The 23,195-nt window shown below is 31.5% G+C and overlaps 1 protein-coding gene across 1 annotated transcript in view; it reads right to left on the bottom strand.

Annotated features, from left to right (window-relative positions):
• CDH9 (cadherin 9) overlaps positions 1–23,195 on the bottom strand; it is a 145,344-nt gene that overhangs the window by 27,688 nt on the left and 94,461 nt on the right. The window contains exons 5-6 of the mRNA XM_051969884.1: positions 6,239–6,426; positions 4,066–4,319 (exon numbers count right to left, since the gene is read on the bottom strand). Of these exons, the coding sequence (XP_051825844.1) occupies positions 4,066–4,319; positions 6,239–6,426 (442 nt within the window). The remainder of the gene's footprint in view (positions 1–4,065; positions 4,320–6,238; positions 6,427–23,195) is intronic.

Below are 23,195 nucleotides of genomic sequence, written 5' to 3' on the forward strand. Positions count from 1 at the left end.
AAGTAGAGATTCACAGGTACTGAAAAGATTTTCAATGATACAATATTTCAGAGTGTGGAAGTACTCAATCATTAGTAATATAGTCATCAAACATTAGTGACTATATCAGGACTTCCCAGTAGTCTTAGTGCTTACCATATTATCCTATGCTATATTCTTATGTAGATCCCTTATTAGTCACTATTCCAAAGAAGAAATCTATAGAAATTCAACATAATGTCCTTAACAATTAGGCACACAGTTCCTTTCTAGAGGCATACATATCAGGTACTGCTTTGAGAAAATGCCTGAATGAAAGGAGAAATGGTTGAGGCTCCCTCTGCAGGTTATTGACTATTCTACTGTGTTTTCATGACTTGCTTTTAAAGATGCCATTTTTATTTAAAATAATTCAGCAGCAATTTAAAAATTGTTCAACAGCACCCTTATTTAAAATAATTCACAAGCAGTTAAAAAAAAAAAACCACAACAAGCCCCAACAACAACAACAAAAACAACAAGAAACTGAATAATCAACCACTAATCAAAAATAAAACAAACAAGATTTCTTCAACACACTTAGATCTTTATTAGGGGCTGTTAAACTTTTGATTTTTGGCTTAGATCGTTTGGGTAGTCTGGGAAAACCTAAAAAATGCTTTTCAGAATAATATTTTTAAATGTATAAAATAAAGTAAATGTGATTTCAAATGAATGTAATTATGTTAAACTATAATTTTGAAATTATTCTTTTTTTTTTCAATTTTATAAATTCCAGGTTAAGAACTTTAAAAGTTCTTATCTCTAGAAGAGATTATAAAGCTGTATGTGAAGATTATAAATTCTAAATTAGAAAGGAACTTTTGTGTTACAGAAGAATAAATTCTACCAGAGGGTATATGTGATGACCAAAGTTATTCAGATGTTGAGCATGAGACTGACACTATGTATACAGGTCATTTGGAACCAGAGTCCATATGTTTCCCTCTTACCACTTACTATGTTATTCTACCTTTCTTATCACCACTTATCAATTCAATAAATGACAAAGTGAAAGCAAGAAAAAGCATTACATGAGGAAAGTTCTCCTCAGTAGGTACCCTCTATTAGTTTAGTACTTAAGCATCAAAGTATCAACATAGCCAATTTCCCCAAGGACCTAATTAGCTAAAGAATACAATTCAAATTCTTTCAATCCAGATGAAATTGATTTAAACTGGTTAACTTAACTTAACTTAACTTAAATTAAATTAACTATGAAAGACAAATAAAAAAATGCATCCAGAGGAAACATATAATAGAAGTTTGTATAGAAAAAAATTTACATATATATATATATATGTGTGTGTGTATTTATATAAATACTATATATATATATATGTTCATGTATGTATGTATAGTGAGAGGGAGGAAGAAAAAAATAAAAATAGAAATTTACATGATAGTTCTACTACATATATAATGGAATAGCAATTTGTACATAATACACTTGAAATATGTTCAATCATTTTAAAAATAATATGGTGTGGAAATGATTTTTGTTTAATGTTGGAATCCTTACAAAGTGCTAATTTAGCATAGTACTTAGCAAATCCTCTAGCTCACTAATATACTTAAGTACTCATTGGAGTTCACACGTTTGGGAGATTCCAGGGTTTAGTATGAGATATCTGAATTCACACCTCCCTTAATCTCTGCCTCCAGAAGTAGGAGTCAACCTTTGGGAAATCATATATAAAGAGGCTCTTAGCTTCAGGTTAGTTAGTTACTTCAGAACATTGCCAGGGATTGCAGAGGAGCACTCTGGGAGGAAGCCCCCAAGCCCTCTCTTGGAGGCAAGAGAGATTCATTTCTAACTTTCATCTTGGTGCTGGCTGGAGACACTCAGTTGAGCTAGAGGAGTCAGATCCATTCCATTTTCCACCTTTGTGCTGGCTGGAGGCTGAAGAAAGCAGAGGCAAAGAACAACTGCAAGAGCTCTTGGAACCAAGCAGAAAGATAGGCCTCTAAGAAAAACTAACCGGGCTATTTTGGAGGAAGCAATAAAAAGATCTGAACTTTTATCACCTAGCTGCATTTGGGTGATTATTACTCTTAACTGAAACTAAGGCTGCCTCCAGAAAACCTCCCCAAGAAACCTGCTCCCAGAGAGAACCATTATATTTTAAAGAAGAAAAACACCACAGTTTAATAATTTTAAAAATATATTTTTCTAAAGCACAGATTTAATCTTGTCATTTTTCCAATTCAATAAGCCCAAATATCTCTCTATTACTTCTGGAATCAAATAGAAAATACTCTTTTAGCATTTTAAATTCTTCACAATCTGACCCCTTTTTCTTTTTTAAGTCTTATGAGATTTTACTCCCTTATCATGTACCTGATAATAGAGCAACACAGGCATTTTTCCTATACAAAACATTATTTCTGCCAGATCCCTGCTATTTTACTGACTGTCCTCCCAAATTAAAATATTTTCTCTCTTTATCTCTCACTTCTGTTTTCTCTGGCATCTTCTAAGATTTAGCTTATTTCTATATATAATCTTCATGCCAGTCCTTCTATTCCTTTCTTTCCTTTTTCTAACATACAATTTGTGCTTTCCCTCTGAGACTCCCTTCAATTTCAATCTATATGTTACATGTATAGTTTTTTGATTGATGCCTATTAAAATGCAAAATATTTAAAGGCAGATTTATACAGATCCCTTCCCTGCCTTACTTCATATACTTTGTGTTTAGCATAATGACTATGACAAATATAGAGATATATAAATTTAAATAATAAATATAACATATAAATGTATATTCTTATGTATATATTTATTTGTAAATATAGTTATGCATATATAATTGCATATATTTGAACAAATTCATTTCACAAAAAGTAACTTCTGAAAATTATATATATATATATATTTATTTATTTATTTTAATATCAAATTTGCCATGTATGTTAAGCAAATTATACCAAAAAACTTGGCTACATATAATACATAAACAGTTAACAGTGTTTTAAAATTAGTTATCTTAATTATACTTTTGTTAATTCCTTTGTTTGCAAAGATGATCATTATATTAGAAAGATAACTTATTGTATTAATATATTCACAGTTGGTTATTCATGTAGCTGCTTGTTTTGAATAAAGTGCACTGTAATATTTCTTTCTGAATGAGATGATGTTATTTTTAAATGTCATTTTTAATTTAAATATGTTTGGTTCTTTCCTATTAAAATATTTTTCCTATTAATTTTTTCCTATTTAAAAATGTCTTATTCCTAGAACAATTTAAAATCATGCTTTAAAAAAAATTTCTTCAGAACAGGGACATTACTTATCAATAAACAGAAGCACATTAGATGGCTAGCATTTATGAAAAGAAATTAACAAGTGTTATACAGGTTGAGAAAACAGAGAGGAATTGTAATAATGGGTACAGCATACATATGAATGAAAAGAAAGATCAAACAAAATTTAATTAAAATCAAAATAACAAACATATGTCTCTTAATAACCTTGCATAAATCATCTTGAATTATAAGCACTCAAAACTCTAGCTTTGACAATATTTAATTGACAAATAGTAGGAAAACTGATAGGATAAAACAAAGTCCTAAGGTTTCATCAATTATTTTTAACCACATAAAATGCATCTGTTATACCAGGCAATTCAAAAAATTATAGTTATTAATATCTAATGTTGGCTATGGGAAGTTCTAGTAGCCTAAATCCAATATACTTCCTTTCACATATTGACTTTTTTGTTAAGTATGTATGGCATCTTAAGATTCAGCTTAAATTTCAGAAACAACTATCTCCTCCAATTTTTCAGTTTTACTTAGAGGTATCAATAATAAGAAGGAGAATATCAAGAGATTCATTATGCTATCTATATCCATGATTTAGAATTGTAATGTTTTCTTATGATTTGCTTGCTAATTTTGATTTGTTTCTAAAGGACTAAGGTAAATTCATTACTAATGAATTTAAGAAAAAAAATCATATTGTTAATTTTTTTATAAATAGTAATAGAAGGAAAATTTGATTTTTGTGTGTGACAATGTAAATATTTCTGAAGTACTTACTTTATCAAATTCTTCATGGCATCTGGATCATAAGCTATGACTTGTCCAATAATGCTACCCTCTTTGACATCTTCATCTACTTCAATCAAATAAAAGGGTTTGCTGAAGACGGGGGATTCATCAACATCTTCCACAGAAATTTTGACTACTGCTGTATCCTTGAAGGGCCCCAGGTGTCGGAAACGTGGATCGGGGTGAGTATTACTTGCTTCCACCCTTAGAGAATATACCATTTTCTTTTCAAAATCTAATTGCTAGAGAAAAAATTGACAAGATTTTTCACATTTAACAGCAGCACATTCCCATGAATACATGAGAAGTTAAAACAATAGCAGTCATCTCTCTAGATAGCATGAACTACATATAAATAGCTTCCTAAAGTAGTGATCATTATATAAATGACAAAGTTAATGCTTACTTATACCTAAAAATGTAAGCTCGCTATAAAATAGGTGTTTCTTAAATGTTTATGGAATTGGATTGCATAAGCCACTGAACTTAAAAGACAGCCTGAAATTTACTTAAGATATTTATCATCTTTTATAAAGTCTATTGCAGTTGACTCAATCAGTCTTCAGGATTTGAGTCTTTTCTGCATTTAATACCTCTATCAAATATCTTCTAAATTGATATCATAAAATACATATTTTCTAAATTACCTCCTATGGAAATCCAAGAGTCTAAAGTGGCTTTGCTATTGATTCTCTGATACAACATAAAATCTTTCACTTGAGGATTACCATAATCTGGTTCCCACTTATCTTTCCACTTACATTTCATATTACTTCTTATTCACTGTTCTTTTTGGCCAAACTGGCTTGTTAGCTGTTCTACACAAATCACATTCCATATTCTGTCTCCAAATTTTTGCTTAAGTTAAGAATAAACTTTCACATATAATATATATTTATATATAGTTTTTGGAATCTCTTGATTTCTCCAATGTTCCGATTAGGTGATGCTTGTAATATGGGCCATGTCATGATCCTATTTGTTTCTGTTTTGTCTTTTTGTTTGTTTCTTTGTTTGTTTCTGTCTCCATCTCTGTCTTGGTGTGTGTATGTGTGTGTGTCTTTGTATATCTCTGTGTCTTTCACTGTGTGTCTGTCTTTCTTTCTCCTATACTTCCCCAGTAGAATGTGAGCTACTGTGAGTAATTACCATTTATTATGTTTTTTGATCTGCAAATTTTAATACATGTGCTCACTTGTTGGAGGCAAGTATTAGCTTTTAGATGCAAATGTCTATATTTTTTAATTAGTCTTATTCAATGATCTCCAACAATTAAAGCTCTCAATTTGGCATTCACATAGGTTGAAAGAGAAGAGTAAAATGTAAATTAAAATAACAAAATGTGTCTGATATGAACTATTTAGTCAAGTCAATTTTTAATAGTCTCTACTTGAATCTTAAGATAAGAAATTACACATTTTTATTAGCAATTGGCAGGAAATGTTGAATTCATATTATCTGTTATAACATAAGGCAAAATAATCAAATGTTTAAAATTTAGCTTAACAGGGCAGTTCAATCATGCAGTGGATAGAGCTTTGGACGTGAATTCAGGAGTATCTGAGTTCAAATTCAACATCAGAGAATTAACGCTTGCTAGCTTGTGGTGACTCTGGGCAAGTCACTTAATCCTAAATGTCTTGCCAAAACAAACAAAAGAAAAAAAGATTTTTCTTCATGTCTGTCTATCTGAGCATATTTACAAAAAAAATTAATATCTAGTCTTAAAAATCATCCAAGTTATTGTCATAATTAAAACAAAATTTGTACTTATTATCAATATCAATATTGGACTGATGTATTAGGGTACATTAATATGTAATAGAGAAGGTGATAACCTTCAAAAGAAGTTCTTTGTACTTTAGTATCTTAGTAATCTACTCTCACCTCAGGATAGTTTTAATGAGGCCAAATAAAATATATTTCAAATATTTTTTATTTTATTTTTTATATTAAATTTTATTGCACGACTATTAGTACTAGATTCATTAGTACTGGATGTTACACGTGATTGTTATATGGCAATTAGGAGGTCTTTTGGGAAGCAAAATGCCAAAGCAATTCTCACAAAATAAGTTCATAAGGGATGTATTTCTCGTAAAGAAGGTAAAAAATATATTGCATATTAATTTAGAAAAAAATCACAATAGAGATAACAAACCTTTTTGACAGTTATAATCCCTTCTTGTGTATCCTTGTCTGTGATGATGTCAAACATGTCTGAACCATCTCCTTCCACAAGACTATATTCCATCTCTGCATTCTCTCCCACATCAGGATCATTGGCCTTTACTCTTCCCAATGGGGTTCCAAGGGGCACAGATTCCAGAGAACTTAACTGATATGTACCTGCAAATTAAATGAGTGTTGCTTTGACACTGTATCTTAAAATACTGAATAATATTCATTTCCCTTCCTTATTTTTATTTGAATAAAGTAGATTTAAAATTGCAAAATAGTTCATATAATTTTCATCATGCAGAACTCAGAACTTTGTATTATAAAATTATTAAAGTTAAGATTTAAAAGACACCTTAGAAATTGTGAAGTTCAAACTGAACATTTTGCAAAAGAGGACCACAGAGATGAAGTAATTTTATCAAAATCTCAGAGTTAATTAATGAAATATCTGTAATCTATCTCATGAAAGGCAGAGGGGAAAAAAATATATTTCTTTCCTTTTTAATTGTCCTTAAAAATGATTGATATACATGCCACTTGGAATACATACACACACCCACACTCACACCCTTCCACCCACCCACAGAGACACATACACACATTTCCCTCCCTATGTTTTAAATAGCCAGTAACTTATCAAAATAATTACTTTTAGTTTTTGTCATTCTAATTATACTATAGATTGATAATACATCCATCTAAGCAATAAGCCTGATATTTCTTTTTTAAACTTTCTTCATTATTATTTTGACAATTAAAAAATCATTTAATTTGTTTACCTTTTTATTTTCCCCACTTTCATGTAAAAACAATTTTTAAAATTTGTTTTTAGAGTTTTGAGTTTCAAATTCTCTTTTCTTCTATTCTCCTTGACTCTCACCACCATTGAGAAGGTAAGCAATTCAATACAGATTATACGTGTGTAGTCATGCAAAACATTTCCATAATAGTCATGTTGTGAAAGAAAACAGAACAAAAAAAATGCTCAAGATAAAGGGAAATAAGTATGATTCATTCTGTTTTCAAACACCATCAGTTGTTCCCCACCCCACCCCCACCCCCGGGAAAAAATAGCATTTTTCATCATAAGTCCTTCAGAGTTATAGTAGATCATTGTATTGTTGAGAATAACAGCCATTCACAGCTGATCCTCAATATTGTTGTTACTTTTTATACAATACATTTCATTTTGCATCAACTTAGGTAAGTCTTTCCAGGTTTTTCCTATAAGGATTCTATTCATCATTTCTTATAACACAATAATATTTCATTATAACTATATACCACAATTTGTGCAGCCATTTTCCAATTGATGGGCATCTCGTCAATTTCCAAATCATTGTCTCCAGAAAAGGAGCTATAAATATTTTTGCACATTATTTTGTTCATTATACATATTATCATAGATTATTTTCCTTCTTGTTTTTTATCCCCTTTGGGATATAGATCTAGGAGTTTCATTGCTAGATCAAAGAGTATATATGGTTTTATAGCCCTTGGGATAAAGTTCCAAATTGCTCTAGTTAGTAGTTGAATCACTCCACAGCTCCATCAACAACTCACTATTGTTCCATTTTTCATCACCCATTTCATCATTTGGCATTTTCCTTTTCTTTCCTATTAGTTATTTTATTAGATATGAGGTAATTTCCTAAATTTCCTAAAATTTTATTTCTCCAATCATTACTGAGTTAGAACATTTTTAAGTATGGTTGTAGATAACTTTGATTACTTTTTTGAAAACTTCATATCTTTTGATTATTTATGAGTTGGGCAATGGTTGTTATTTTTATAAATTTGACTCATTTCTATATATGTTTCAGAAATGAAGCTTTTTAGCTGTACCAGATCTAAAACTACATTATAAAGCAGCAGTCATCAAAAGCATTTAGTACTGACTTAGAAATAAAGTAGTTAATCAGTGGAATAAATCAGGTTCATAAGACACAAGAGTCAATGACTATAATAATCTAATGTTGTTTGCTTGCATTTTGTTTTCTTTTCCATTTTTTTCCCCAATTGATCCAATTTTTCTTGTGCAGCAATATAACTATACAAATATGTAAGCATATATTGGATTTAACATGTTCTTTTTTTTTTTTTTTTTAACACATTTAACATGTATTAGACTACCTGCCATCTAGGGAAGAGGGTGGGGAGGAGGGGACAATTTGAAATAAAAGACTTTGCAAGGTTCAATGTTGAAAAATTACCCATGCATCTATTTTGTAAATAAAAAGCTTTAATAAAAAAGAGAGTGATACTCTAAGCAAATTAGAACAAAGAAACCCCTCAGATCTGTGGAGAAAGAAGGAATTTATAACCAAATTAAAACTAGAGTATAGTAAAAATGCAAAAAGAATAATTTTGATTGTATTAAATTGAAAAGTTTTTATACCAAAATAAAAAAAAAAAAGTTTGCAGATAAGATTAGAAGGGAAGCAGAAAACTGGGGAAAAAATCTTTACATCCAAGAGTTCTAATAAAGGCCTCATTTCTAAATTATATAGAGAATTGCCTCAAATTAATACGAATACAATCCAATTGATAAATGGTCAAAGGATATGAATAGATAATTGTCAGATGAAGAAATTGAAACCATTTCTATTCATGTAAAAAAATGCTCTAAATCACTATTGATCAGAGAAATGCAAATTAAGACACACTGTAAGGTACCACTGAATACCATAGCTAAGATGACAGGAAAATATGATGATAAATGTTGGAGGGGATATGAGAAAACTGGAACACTGATACATTCTTGGCAGAGTTGTGAAATGATCCAACCTTTCTGGAAAACAATTTGGAACTATGCCAAAGGACTATCAAACTGTGCATCCCTTTGATCTAGCAGACCTCTCCTGGGCATATATCTCAAAGAGATCATAAATAAGGGGAAAAAAACTCACATGTGCAAAAAATGTTTGTAGCAGCCCTTTTTGAACTGGAAACTGAGTGGATACCCATCAGGTGGGGAATGGCTGAATAATTTATGATATATGAATATTATGGAATATTATTGCTTTATATGAAATGATCAGCAGGATGATTTCAGAAAAGCATGAAGACATTTGCATGAACTGATGCTAAATAAATTGAGTAGAATCAAGAAAACATTATACACAACAACAACAAGATTATGTCATGATTAATTATGATGGGTGTGGCTCTTTTCAACAATGAGGTGATTCAGGCCAATTCCCATAGACTTGTGAAAGAAAATCATCTGCTTTCAGAAAGAGGATTATTGGCACTGAATGTGGATCATAAAATTGTTTTTTTAACCTATTTTGTTGCTGGTTGTTTGTTTTTTGTTTTCTTTCTCATTTTAGCCCTTTTTGATCTGAATTTTAGTCATTTTGATTTGAATTTTCCTGATTGTGTAAAAGAACTGCACATATTTTACATATATTGGATTATTGGAAGAAGAAAAATCTGGAACACAAGCTTTTGCCAAGGTGAATGCTGAAAACTATCTTTGCATATATTTTGAAAATAAAAAGCTATTATTTTTAAAAAGAGAGAAATGAAATTTTGATCAAAGAAACTTACTTCATTTCTATTTCCCACACATTTATTTTTGCTAACTGTATTTCCTTTCCCCAAGTTGATTATTCCAAATTCTCTATCTTTTCATTCTGTTCCTCCTCAAAAGAGTTTTCTCCCTTCTGTCATTTCCTGCATCCCATTGTCTTATCCCATGTCCATCCAATTTTTCTGTAGAATTAGATACATTCCAATATTCAATTGAGTGTATATCTCACTCTCTTTTTGAGCAAATTCTGATAAAAATAAGGTTTACTCACACCCCCTTTTCTCCTTCATTTCCCCTTTCACTGTAAAAGCTTCTTCTTTGCTCTTTTATGTATGATAGTTCATCTCATTCTATCTCTCTTTTTCCTTTCTCCTAATATATTCCTCTCACCCCTTCATTTTACTTTTTAGATATCATCCTATCATATTCAACTCATAGCTGTGTTCTCTGTTTATATATAGTCCTTCTAAATGCCCTATAATAAGAAAGTTTTATGAGTTACAAGTTACATCATCTTCTCACGTAGGAATGTAAACAGCTTATCTATTAAGTCTATTATGATATCCCCTTCATTGTTTATATTTTCATGCTTCCCTTGAATATTATGTTCAAAAATAAAGTTTTCTATTCAACTCTGGTGTTTTCATGAAGAATGCCTGAAAATCCTCTATTTCATTTAATGATGATTTGCCCTCCGAAAGATTGTACTCAGTTTTGCTGAGTATAAAATTCTTTCTTGTAATCCTATATCCTTTTCCCTTTTCAATGTCATATTCCAAGTACTCTTATTCTTTAATGTAGAAGCTGCTAAATCATCTGTTACCATGATTGTGACTCCATAACATTTGAATTGTTTCTTTCTGGCTATTGCATTGTTTTCTTCTTGACCTGGGAACTCTAGAATTTTTCTGATATTCTTGGGAGTTTACATTTAGAAATCACTTTTAGGAGATGATTCTTTCAATTTCTATTATACTTTGTGATTTTGTAAGATCAGGACAGCTTTTCCTTGGCAATTTTTTGAATGATAATGTCTAGGCTGTTTTGTTTTGTTTTGTTTTGTTTTTATCATAGCTTTCAAGTAGTGCAATAATTTTTTTATTGGATCTATTTTCCAATTCAGTTATTTTTAATGAAATATTTGGTATCGCCTTCTTTTTTTAAATTCTTTTGGTTTTTGTTTGAGTATTTCTTGATTTCTTATAGCGTCATTAGCTTCCATTTGCTTCAATTACTACTTTTTTAAGGAATTAATTTCTTCAGCAGATTTTTGTACTTCCTTTTCAATCTGTCCAATTCTATTTTTGTTTTATTCAGAGGATTTTTGTGTCCCCTTTTTTCCCTTTAGATACTTCTGCTTATTAAGATATTTTTATCTTCTTTGGCTATTTGTACCATTCGACCTATTATGTTTTTAGGTGTTATTTTCTTCAAGATTTTTTTTTTTTCATCTCCTTTACTAAGCTGTTGATTCATTTTTCTTGATTTTCTTACATCACTCTTATTTCTCTTCCCAATTTTTTTCTCTCTCTTACTTGATTTTCAAAATCTTTTTTCAGCACTTTTATGGCTTGAAACCAATTCATATGTGTGTGTGTGTGTGTGTGTGTGTGTGTGTGTGTGTGTGTGTGTGTATGAATTTTTCTTGTAGGCTTTGGGTGTAGGAGCTTCAACTTTGTTATCTTCATTTAATTGTGTGTTTTGATCTTCCCTGTCTTCATAGTAATTTTATATGGCTAAGTTTTTGTTTCCTGTCTTTTAACTATTTGTTAAAATATGGCTTTGTTTTCAGGGTGGACAATGCATTGTTCCAAGCTTCAGGTATCCAATTTTAGGCAGAGATACATCTAGGAACCTGTAAATCTTTTGTTTTTCCAAGGTGGTACAATTTAAGGAGAAATGTAAATTACTCTCATTACCTGTGAGTTACCACAAGAGCTCTTAAATGCTTTGGAATTGGGAGGAGGGTTGTTGCTCCACTATAGCAGGAAGCCCAGATAAAAGTATAGGCAAAGCAACAGAGTCCTGCCTGACTCAGTGTTAGCAAAGAGACTCCTGAAATCTCCTTCTTACCAGTTGTATGAAACTTAGTGTCTGTGTTCTGAGAGCTGCAGAAGTAGTCACTGCCACTTCTAATTCAGAGGGTCCCATAGAATGCCCCTGATTTGTTGGGGCTGTGCCTGTGGTAGAATGGCCTGCACTGGGTGTTCCACTCTTATCCAAGTATGACCGAACTTTCCTACTAACCTCATAAGTTGTCTTTTATGTATAAAGTCTGAAACCCCCCACTGCTTCCATGGACTCATTCACCAACAGACTACTCCCAGTTTGCTATAGCTGGGCCTGTATTGGTGTAGTCTGTGCTGGACAGAGCTCTCATTTCATTCTGGTACAACAGACCTTTCATGACAATCTTGTAAGTTATCTTAGATTACAAAATTGTTTCATTTTGACTCTTGGAGTTCTGCCTCTCTACAGTGTATATAGAGTTCTCATTCAGAGATATTTGGAGATGTCTGAGAGAGAGGTCAGGCAAGATTCTTTTTTTACTCTACCTTCTTGGATCTGGCTCCTGGAACTTGGTATCTCTATGAAAACGGGCCACATAAAAATGGAATTGCTTAATCTATTAACTTCATTAAATTTCTCTTTGCATAAGCTCTCAGTCATTAATCAGTGGCCTACCTGATCATACAGAAGTAATAAATATCTTTTATGGTCCCAGTATATAGAAGAATCTAGTTAAAGAAAATTCTAGAGTAGTAATTTCTTTTTAAAAATCTAATTTCATTGCTTTCAATTATAGAAAGGGATGGAATAATTGCTAAAAATTGGAAGTAGTAGTCTTGTCTGACCTACTAATTCTCGATTATAAGTATTATCCAAGACTCTCCTCACTAGTAGAGAATGATTACCTTTGCTCAGTGTCTACATGAGAAGAATAGTTGGTTACAACTTGAATGTGAATAGAGATCCTAACTTTTCTGGCTTCCAGCTTCCAAAGAGTAGATAATGAGTTTTATATTTTCTTCAAGGAAAGATCATTGAAGGAAGATAAAGAATCCAGAGAGAACCTTATTTACAGAGAACTTGCAACCTTGATCAAGTCTCTGTTTATAACTTACTATGTTAGAATTTAAGGTGATTTCCCCTTTTGTGAGATCATGGATTCCTTCTCTTATGATTTAGCTGAGTTCTTTCACTTCTAGTGAGAAAATGTATTTACTTTGTTCCTTGACAGCATACACACACTTGTGTAATTGTTTTTCTTCCTTGTTGCTATTTGCTTGAATTAATGGGTTGATTTGTTATTCACTAAGTATGATAATCTTTATCAAATTGGCATTTGGTAAGAAGGAAGTGAAGTTGAATATACATTTTGGAGGCCTTCTCTGTTAAGTGATAGCAATTGATAGCAATCAAAAACACAGCTTGAACATGAAGATATTTCCTCTTAACTAAAAATATTTAAGAGTCAGAGAGATATAATTGCAGCCTGGTACTTCCCACTATGAAGAGAGCACAGTGACCAGCATTATTTTGTTGTTCCCTGACTAGAAGGAATAAAATTCACCCTTGGAGAAGGTTAGGTAGAGAAAACCTTAATCTAATCACATCTTCCTTCAAGTCAAATCTATGCAATTTCTTAAGGATACAGAGAACCTACCCATTCATCATTCAAACTTAAGTACACATATACTTGCCTATATAAATACATACACACACACACCATGAAAACACAGTACAAAAGTAAAGTGTATTTGTGCTACTATATACTGCAACCAGTAACAATTGCTTTTATAGCCAACATAGCAACAAACATTGATTTTAGCCCTGTATATTTCAACTTCTGGATATCTTCTTGGTTTAGTTATGTATTAACTCTGGATACCATTTGTCCATGACTATAAAAGAAGTAAAATAATGTTGTGACTGACTACTATACAAGATTACTGTGATGCACAACTGAGGTTGTGTTTAGAAAGCACCAATTGAATTTAAAGTTAACTACATTTAAGGCATTATTATGACATAAACATAACTAAGCCTACTTTGAAACAATTCTGTTCTTTAAATAGATGTAAATTTTTTTATTATTTTGATAATGACGATGATGATGATGATAATGAATAATTTGTTCAAGAAAACTTTTTTTTAAAACTGGTCAAGTATATCATGGTAAAAATGAAAAGAAATTTTTTCGTTATTTACATTATTCTAAAATTGTAATATGTCATGCAGCTAGAAAAGTGGGTGCTTCCTAGCTCACAATTCAAATCCCAGCAAAAACAAAACACAAAAACAATGCCTCAGAAGTCAGTAAATCAAGTTCCAAATCCTACTGATGACAATTGCAACTTATATGACTGCTCTTGAAATTTTAGGTTTTTCAAAAAAAAAGAAGATATTAAGTAGTGTTTGATGTCCTCCATGCTCTATATCTATTATTCTTTAATATATAATTCCTTTTTCATTCAGTTGTTCAGTCATGTTTAATTTTTTGTGATTTCTTTGACCATAGTATCCCATATTTTTCTCTCCTCCATTATCTTTTGAAATCAAAGTGCATATTCATTGTTATATGATACTATCTATCCATGTCATCCTCTCCTATCCCCTTTTCCTTTTGCCTTCAATCATTCCCAACATTAATGTCTTTTCCAAGGTCACTTAATTTCTCATTCTGTGATCAAAGTATCTAACCTTCAGCTTCAGTATTTGACCTTCCTGTGAATATCCTGAATTAATTTCTTTAAGTATTGAGTGATTTGATATTTTTGCTATCCAAAAACTCCCAAAAGGCTTGTCTAATATCACAACTTTAAAGCATCAATTCTATGATGCTCAGTTTTTATTGTACTCCAATTCTCATGGTCATATATTGCTAGTAGAAAACAAACAAACAAATGAAAAATTATAGCTTTGATATATGGAATTTTATTGGCAAGGTGATTTTTTTTTCCTTTTTAGTATTTTATACATATTTGGTATACCTTTCCTTCCAAGGAGAAAGAATCTTTTAATTTTATAATCGTATTTTCCAACTAGAGTGTTTGTTGAGTCGAGGCATATAAAATCTGAGTTGCTTTCAATTAGTTCTCTTTATTTGGCATAACATAATGAGACCCATTATAAAGATCTTACTTTTTTATGTTAATCTTCAATCCAGCATTGCATTTTGTTCTTTTATCCTTATCAAGAGGCTTCTCTACCATATCAATAACAAAAGTAATAGAAATCATATACTCTCAAAGCAAAAAATGCTTTTAACAAAATAGAACACCCATTCCTATTAAAAACACTAGAAAGCACAGGGTCAACAAAGGAAGCTTTCCTCAAAATAATAAGCAGTATCTATTTAAAACCCACAGTAAGCATTATTAGTAATGGAGAGAAGCTGGATGCATTCCCAATAAGATCAGGAGTGAAACAAAAATGCCTTTTTTTTTCTTTCTTTTTTTTTTTTTTTTTACTGATGCAATTGGGGTTGTGACTTGTCCAGGGTCACACAGCTAGAAATGTTAAGTGTATGAGGCCAGATTTGAACTTAAATCCTCCTGAATTAAGGGCTGGTACTCTATTCTCTGTGCCACCTAATTGCCCCAAGGATGGCCATTATAACCATTATTATTCAACATTGTACTAGAAATGCTGGCTTTAGCAATAAGAAAAGAAAAAGTAATTAAAGGAATTAGAATAGGCAGTAAGGAAAGAAAAGTATCACTATTTGCAGATGATATGATGATATACTTAGAGAATCCTAGAAAACCAACCAAAAACAAATTCAATCTAGAAACAATTCATAGCTTTAGCAAAGTTGCAGAATATAAAAATAAACCCACGCAACTCAACAGCATTTCTATATGTTACTGACAAAGCCCATCAGCAAGAGAAATCAGCATACAAAGAGAAATTCCATTTAAAATTATTGCAGACAAAATAAAGTACTTGGTGGTTTACCTGCCAAAACAAACCCAAGAAATATAAGAACACAATTACAAACTATTTGTCACAAAAGTAAAATCAGATCTAAACAATTAGAAAAGTGTCAATTGTTCATGTCTAGGACAAGCTAATATAATAAAAATGACAATTCTGCCTAAATTGGTCTGCTTGTTCAGTGCCATACCAAACTGCCAAAACATTATTTTATAGAAATAGAAAGAATAATAACAAAATTCATCTGGAAGAACAAAAGATCAAGAATATCAAGGGAATCAATAAAAAAAAAAAAATTACAAAGGATGGTGGCCTAGCAGTCCCAAACCTAAATCTATATTATAAAGCAGCAGTCATCAAAACCATTAGGTACTGGCTAAAAATATATTGGTGGATTAATGGAATAGATTAGCTACAGATGACACAATAATCAAGGCCTATAGCAATAATAACTCCCCCGACCCCCAATCAGTTCCAGGAATAAGAGATCTTATTTGACAAAAATAACTGGGAAAACTGAAAAATAATATGTCAGAAACTAGGCATATGCCAATTTTCTCAAGCCCCATACCAAGATAGGGTCAAAATGGATACATGATTTGGGCATGAAGGAGTATACCATAAAAAAATTTAGGAAACAAGGGATAATTTACCTAGCAGATCTTTGGAAAAGGGGGGAATTTATAATCAAAGGACTAGAGAATATTATGAAAGGCATAATGGAAAACTCTGATCACATTAAATTAAAACAAGTTTTTATGCAACAAAACTTACAGAAACAAGATTAAAAAGGAAATGCAAAGTTGGGGGAAAAAAAAAAAAAACTTTACAACCAGTATTACTGATAAAGGTCTCATTTATATAAAGAACTGTGTCAAGTTTATAGTAATACAAGTCATTCCCTAATTGATAATTGGTCAAAGGATATGAACTGACAATTTTCAGATGAAATTGAAGCCATCTATAGTCATATACTTTTTCATATGTAAATCACCATTGCTTAGAGAAATGCAAATTAAAACAGCTCTAAGATATCATCTTATACTTCTCAGATTGCCTAAGATCACAGGAAAAGATAATAATGAATGTTGAAGGTGATGTGGGAAAACTGGAACACTAATGCATTGTTGGTGCAGTTGTGAAAAGATCTAACCATACTGGAGAACAATTTGAAACTATGCTCAAAGGGCTAAAAACTATGCATACCCTTTGATCCAGCAGTGCCATTACTGGGTATGTATCCCAAGGACATCATAAAGGAGGGAAAAGGACCCACATATTCAAAAATGTTTGTAGTAGCAAAAAACTGGAAACATGTTGTGGGTATATAAAGGTAATGGAATATTATTGTTTTATTAAAAATGATGAACAAGCATGTTTTTAAAAGGCCTGGAAAGATTTACATGAGCTGATGCTGAGGGAAACAAGCAGAACCAGGAATACATTGTACACAATAACAGCAAGAATGTGCGATAATCAACTATGAAAGACTTGGTTCTTCTAAGTGGTTCAGTGATTCAAAGCAATCCCAATAAACTTTGGATAGAAAATGCCATCTGCATGCAGGAAAAAAAAATAAAACAAAACAAAACAAAACAAAACATAAGAAGACTGAATGTAAATTAATATGTGCTAATGATGTGGGTGTGGTCCCTTTCAGATTCCTTTCTTTCTGATTTCCCCCTCCTAGTTAATGTAATTCCCTTTTGATTCACAAATGCTGGTCCTTTTGAATTCCAACAGAAGATCTGGACCTGAGCCAACTTGGGACTATACCCACAAGCCCCTCTAGATAAATCTCTCATTATAAAAGAGGCCAAGCTGGAACTCCCTCTTTGCAGAGGTCCCAAATAGGCCAACCTTACACCTGGAATGCCAGGACCCTCTGTCCACTGGACCTTCTGTCTGGTGCCCTTCTTATTTCTATCTTCACCTATTTCCTTACTTCCAAACCCCATAAAAAAACCTCTTTTATCAATCTAGCTTTTCTAGACAAAAAATGCTTTTATTGGGAATTGGCTAGACTTCATTTAACACTGCATCCTTGCGCCGAATCCAAAGGGATTGCAGGGGAACTCTATTTGACTCCCTGTACCCCAAATCTGTCACTAGACTTCAACTAAACCCTAATTTCATTTAGGTACTTCATATCCATCTCTCATCACTATGTTTGCTTTTTTATTCCATTTTTAAAATAATTCCCATGGTTTTCCCCTCTTTCTGTGATTTTTCTCTCACAATATGATTCATAAAGGAATGTATTTAAAATTAATTAATTAAAAAAGACTTCTTAATTATCTGCATATCTCATATTGTTGATATTTCATAGCTTAAGTAATTTTACATAAAGCTTTTGTTTCATCCATACAGGCCTTTAGCATGATATTTTCAGAATAAAATTTAAGTAAATAAGCTGACCACACATAGTCTCATTGTACTCCTTTCCTAATCTTAAACCAATCAGGTATTTCATGTTCAATTTTAGTTGTTGTCTCTTATCCCTCATATAGGTTCCTCAGATACAAGTAAAATGATCTGGCACTCTTATTTCTCTGAGGATTTGGAACATTTTTTGTGATTCATCCAGTCAAAAGTTTTATTGTAGTCAATGAAGCAGAATTTTTTTTTTTTTCATTCTGTAGCTGCTTTTTTCCCTCTATAATCTAGTGAACATTGGCAATTTGGCCTCTAGTTCTTCTATCTCTTTTAAAATGAGGTTCCTTTTCTGTCAAGTTTTGATTCACATTGCTAAATCTTACTCATATAAAATGAATATAATTGTTTGGTAATTTTACTACCCCTTGGCATTGGTATGTAAATTGGTATGTAACTGGTCTTTTCCAATTCAGTGGCCACTGTTGTATTTTCCAAATTTTCATATTTGTTAAGTACATCACATAAACATTGTCTTTTCTGGTTTTAAATAGTTCAGCTGGAATTCCCTATCTTTTTTAAAAAATGATTTCCTTATGACTGGGAAATTTTCTGTTCTTTCATTCAAAGTTTAGGTCAAATGTCACATTTTGCATGAGTTTTTTTTAGTACTTCAGTCCAAGTCAGTGCTTTACAAAATTATTTTTCATTATTTAAAACATTTTGTTTTGATTTATCTATAGCTATATTGTTCTTTTAATTAAAATGTAACTTCCTTTTGGGTAAGGATTTTTACAATTTATATTTGTATCCCTTGTCCCTAGCTGGAGATGTTTAATAAATATTTGTTAGGTTAAACTGAATTAAATTTTGCTTACATCACAGTTGTAATTTGAGAGGTGCATGGAAAGGAGGCATAATTTGGTGTATGGGAAACATTCTGGAAGAATAGAATTAGTGAGGGACTTTGATTTAGGAAGACCAGAGTTCAAATGTCAAATAACTGTACACCTATTTTAAAAACTCATTAAAATTTTCTGTACCTTAATTTCCTAATTTATAAAATGGAATTAGAAATATTTGGCATGTAGTCTTATTATGGGCTCCCAGGAGTCAAAACATATATAAAGGAACATGTCTTGGGCAAGACCAGATAACCTAATATGAAGGTACGCCACATCCTCTAACACATGGGTAATATTAGTTTCTGGATTTGATTAGTTTCATAGTCAAAAAGGCTGCATTTTTCAAACTGGTAAGTCTGAAACTCATTTTCTTTCTTATGTGCTTTTTTTTAAATGTCTCTGTGCCTCAGTTTCTTTTTTAAATAGATTTTTATATACAAAACATATGCATGGGTAATTTTTCAACATAGACCCTTGCAAAAACTTCTGTTTCAACTTTTCGGCTCATTTCATTTAGCATTACTTCATGTAAGTTTCTTCAAGGCTCTCTGTATTCATCTTGCTGGTCATTTCTTACAGAATAATATTCCATAACATTTATAAACCACAATTTACTCAGACATTCTCCAATTAATGGGTATGCATTCAATTTCAAGTTTCTAGCCACTAGCTGCCACAAACATTTTTGCACATATGGGTCTCTTTCCCTTCTTCAATGTCTCTTTGGGATATAAATTCGTGTTGGATCAAAGGGTATGCACAGTTTAATAACTTTTTAAGGATAGTTCCAAATTGCTCTCCAGAATGGTTGGATCCATTCACAACTCCACCAACAATGCATCAGTGTTTCAGTTTTCCTACATTCCCTCCACCATTTGGCATGATTTTTTCCTGTCATCTTAGCCAAACTGAGAGGTGTGTAGTATACCACAGAGTTGTCTTAATTTGCATTTCTTTGATCAATAATGATATGGAACACCTTTTCATATGACTAAAAATAGTTTCAATTTCTTCATCTGAAAATTGTACATATCCTTTGACCATGTGTCAATTGAAGAATGTATTGATTTCTTATAAATTTGAATCAATTCCCTATATATTTTGGAGATGAAGTCTTTAACAGAACCTTTAGCTGTAAAAAATGTTTTCCCATTTTATTGCTTGCCTTCTAATCCTGCCTGAATTAGATTTGTTTGTACAAAATATTTTTAACTTAATACAATAGAAATTTTCTATTTTGTGATCAATAATGACTTTTAGTTCTTCTTGGGTCACAAATTCCTTCCTCCTCCACAGATTTGAGAGGTAAACTATCCTATGTTCTTCTAATTTATTTATAATCTCATTTTTATACCCATTTTGGGTATAAAATGGGATCATGAACCCATTTTGATCTTATCTTGGTGTGCGGTGTTAAATATGGGTCAATGCTTAGTTTCTGCCACACTAATTTCCAATTTTCCCAGCAGTTTTTGTCAAATAATGAATTCTTATCCCAAAATCTGGGGTCTTTGGGTTTGTCATACACTAGATTGCTATAATTATTGGCAAATTTGTCCTGTAAACCTTATCTATTCCACTGATCAAATAGTCTATTTCTTAGCCAATACCAAACAGTTTTTGTGACTGATGCTTTATAATATAGTTTTAAATCAGGTACAGCTAGGCCACCTTCATTTGATTTTTTGTTTTCATTAGTTCCCTTGAAAGTCTTGACCTTTTGCTCTTCCAGATGAATTTTGTTGTTATCTTTTCTAAGTCATTAAAATTGTTTCTTGGGAGTCTGATTAGTATAACACTAAATAAATAGATTAGTTTAAGTAGTATTGTCATCTTTATTGTATTTGCTCGACCTATCCAAGAGTGCTTAATATTTTTCTAATTGCTTAGATCTGACTTTATTTGGAAGGAAAGTGTTTTGTAGGTTTGCTCATATAGTTCCTGACTTTTCCTTGGCAGATAGATTCCCCAATATTTCATACTATGGACAGTTATTTTAAATGGAATTTCTTTTTGTACCTCTTGCTGTTGGATTTTGATAGTGATGTATAAAAATGCCAATGATTTATGTGTATTTATTTTGTATCCTGTAACTTTGCTAAAGGTGTGGATTATTTCTAATAGCTTTTTAGTAGAATCTCTGGGGTTCTTTAAGTATACCATCATATCATGTGCAAAGAGTGAAAGAGTGCTAATTTGGTTTCCTCATTACCTACTCTAATTCCTTTAATCTCTTTTTCATCTCTTATTTCTGAAGTTAGTGTTTCTAATACAATATTGCATACTAATGGTGATACTGGGCAACGTTTTTTCACTCCTGATTTTATTGGGAATAGTTCCAGTTTATCCCCATTACATATGATACTCACTGATGGTTTTAAATAGATGCTACTATTTTAAGAAAAAAGTCTGTTTGTTCCTATACTCTCTAGTGCTGTTAATAGGAATGGGTGTTGGATTTTATAAAATGTTTTTTCTACATCTATTGAGATGATCTTTTTTTTTGTTTGTTTTTTGCTAATTTGGTTATTGATATAGCCAATTATGCTTATAGTTTTCCTAATATTGAACCAGCCCTGCATTCCTGGTATAAATCCTACTTGGTTATGGTTTAGGGTGTATTATCCTGGAGATGATTTTCTGTAATCTTTTGGCTAATAATTTATTTAAGATTTTTGCATTGATGTTCATTAGAAAGATTGGTCTATAATTTTCTTTATCTGTTTTTATCCTACCTGGTTTAGGTGTCAGTACCATGTCTGTGTCATAAAAGGAAGGACCCCTTCTTTCTCTATTTTTTCAAAAAGTTTATATAGCATTGGAGTTAATTGTTCTTTAAATGTTTGGTAGAATTCATATGTAAATCCATCTGATCCTGGGGATTTTTTCTTAGGGAGCTGATTAATTGCTTGTCTATTTCTTTTTTCCTAAATGGGACTATTTAACCAATTTATTTCTTCCTCTGTTAATCTGCACAATTTATATTTTTGAAGGTATTCATCTGTTTTATTTAAATTACCAAATCTATTGGCATAAAGTTAGTCATAAAGAGCAAAATTATTGCTCTCATTTCCTCTCCCATGGTGGAAAGTTCTCTCTTTTCATTTTTAAGACTAACAATTTGATTTTCCTTTCCTTTTTGTAATCAAATTTACCAAGGGTATATCTATTTTGTCAGGTTTTTTTTAATGGTTTGTAGTGTGTTTTTGTAATGTGTTGTACTCCCAATATCTGTGGATTCTGACAGTCATGCACTAATTTATTTATTAATAGTTTTTTTCTTTCAATTTTATTAATTTCTCCTTTTATTTTTAGAATTTCAAGTTTAGTGTTTGATTAGGGGTTTTAATTTGCTCTTTTTCTAGCTTTTTTAGTTGCAAGCCTAATTCATTGATTTTCTCTTTGTCTATTTTATGCAAGTAAGCTTCTAGAGATAGAAATTTTCACCTTATTACTACTGCCTTGGCTGCATCCCACACATTATGGTATGATGTCTCATTATTGTCATTTTCTTGGGTGAAATTATTAATTGTATCTATTATTTGCTGTTTCAACCATTCATTCTTTAGGATGAGATTATTTTGTTTCCAATTACTTTTTGGTCTATTTTTGCCTGGCTTTTTATTGAATGTAGTTTTTATTCCATTCTGATCTGGAAAAAAAATGCATTTACTGTTTCTGCCTTTCTGCTTTTGAATTTGAGGTCTTTGTGTCCTAATATATGGTCAGTATTTCTATAGGTTCCATGAATTGCCAAAAAAGTGTACTCCTTTCTGTCTCCATTCAAATCTGTCAGTGCTTTATTTACTTCTTTAACTTCTTTCTTATTTATTTTATGGTTTGATTTATCTAGTTCTGAGAATATAAGGTTGAGATCTCCCACTATTATACTTTTACTTTCTATTTCTTCTTGAAGCTCTCTTAACTTCTCCTTTAGGAATTTAGATACTACACCACTTGGTGCATATATGTTTATTTTTGATAGTGCTTCATTATCTATGCTACCCTTCAGCCAGATATAGTGCCCTTCCTTATCTCTTTTAATTAGAACAATTTTTGCTTTTACTTAATCTGAAATCAGAATGGCTACCTCTGCGTTTTTGACTTCACCTGAAGCATAGTAGATTCTGCTCCAGCCTTTTACCTTTACTCTGTATGTGTCTCCATGATTTAAATGTATTTCC

The sequence above is a fragment of the Antechinus flavipes genome, chromosome 1 (assembly GCF_016432865.1).
Source record: "Antechinus flavipes isolate AdamAnt ecotype Samford, QLD, Australia chromosome 1, AdamAnt_v2, whole genome shotgun sequence".
Lineage (NCBI taxonomy): Eukaryota > Metazoa > Chordata > Mammalia > Dasyuromorphia > Dasyuridae > Antechinus > Antechinus flavipes.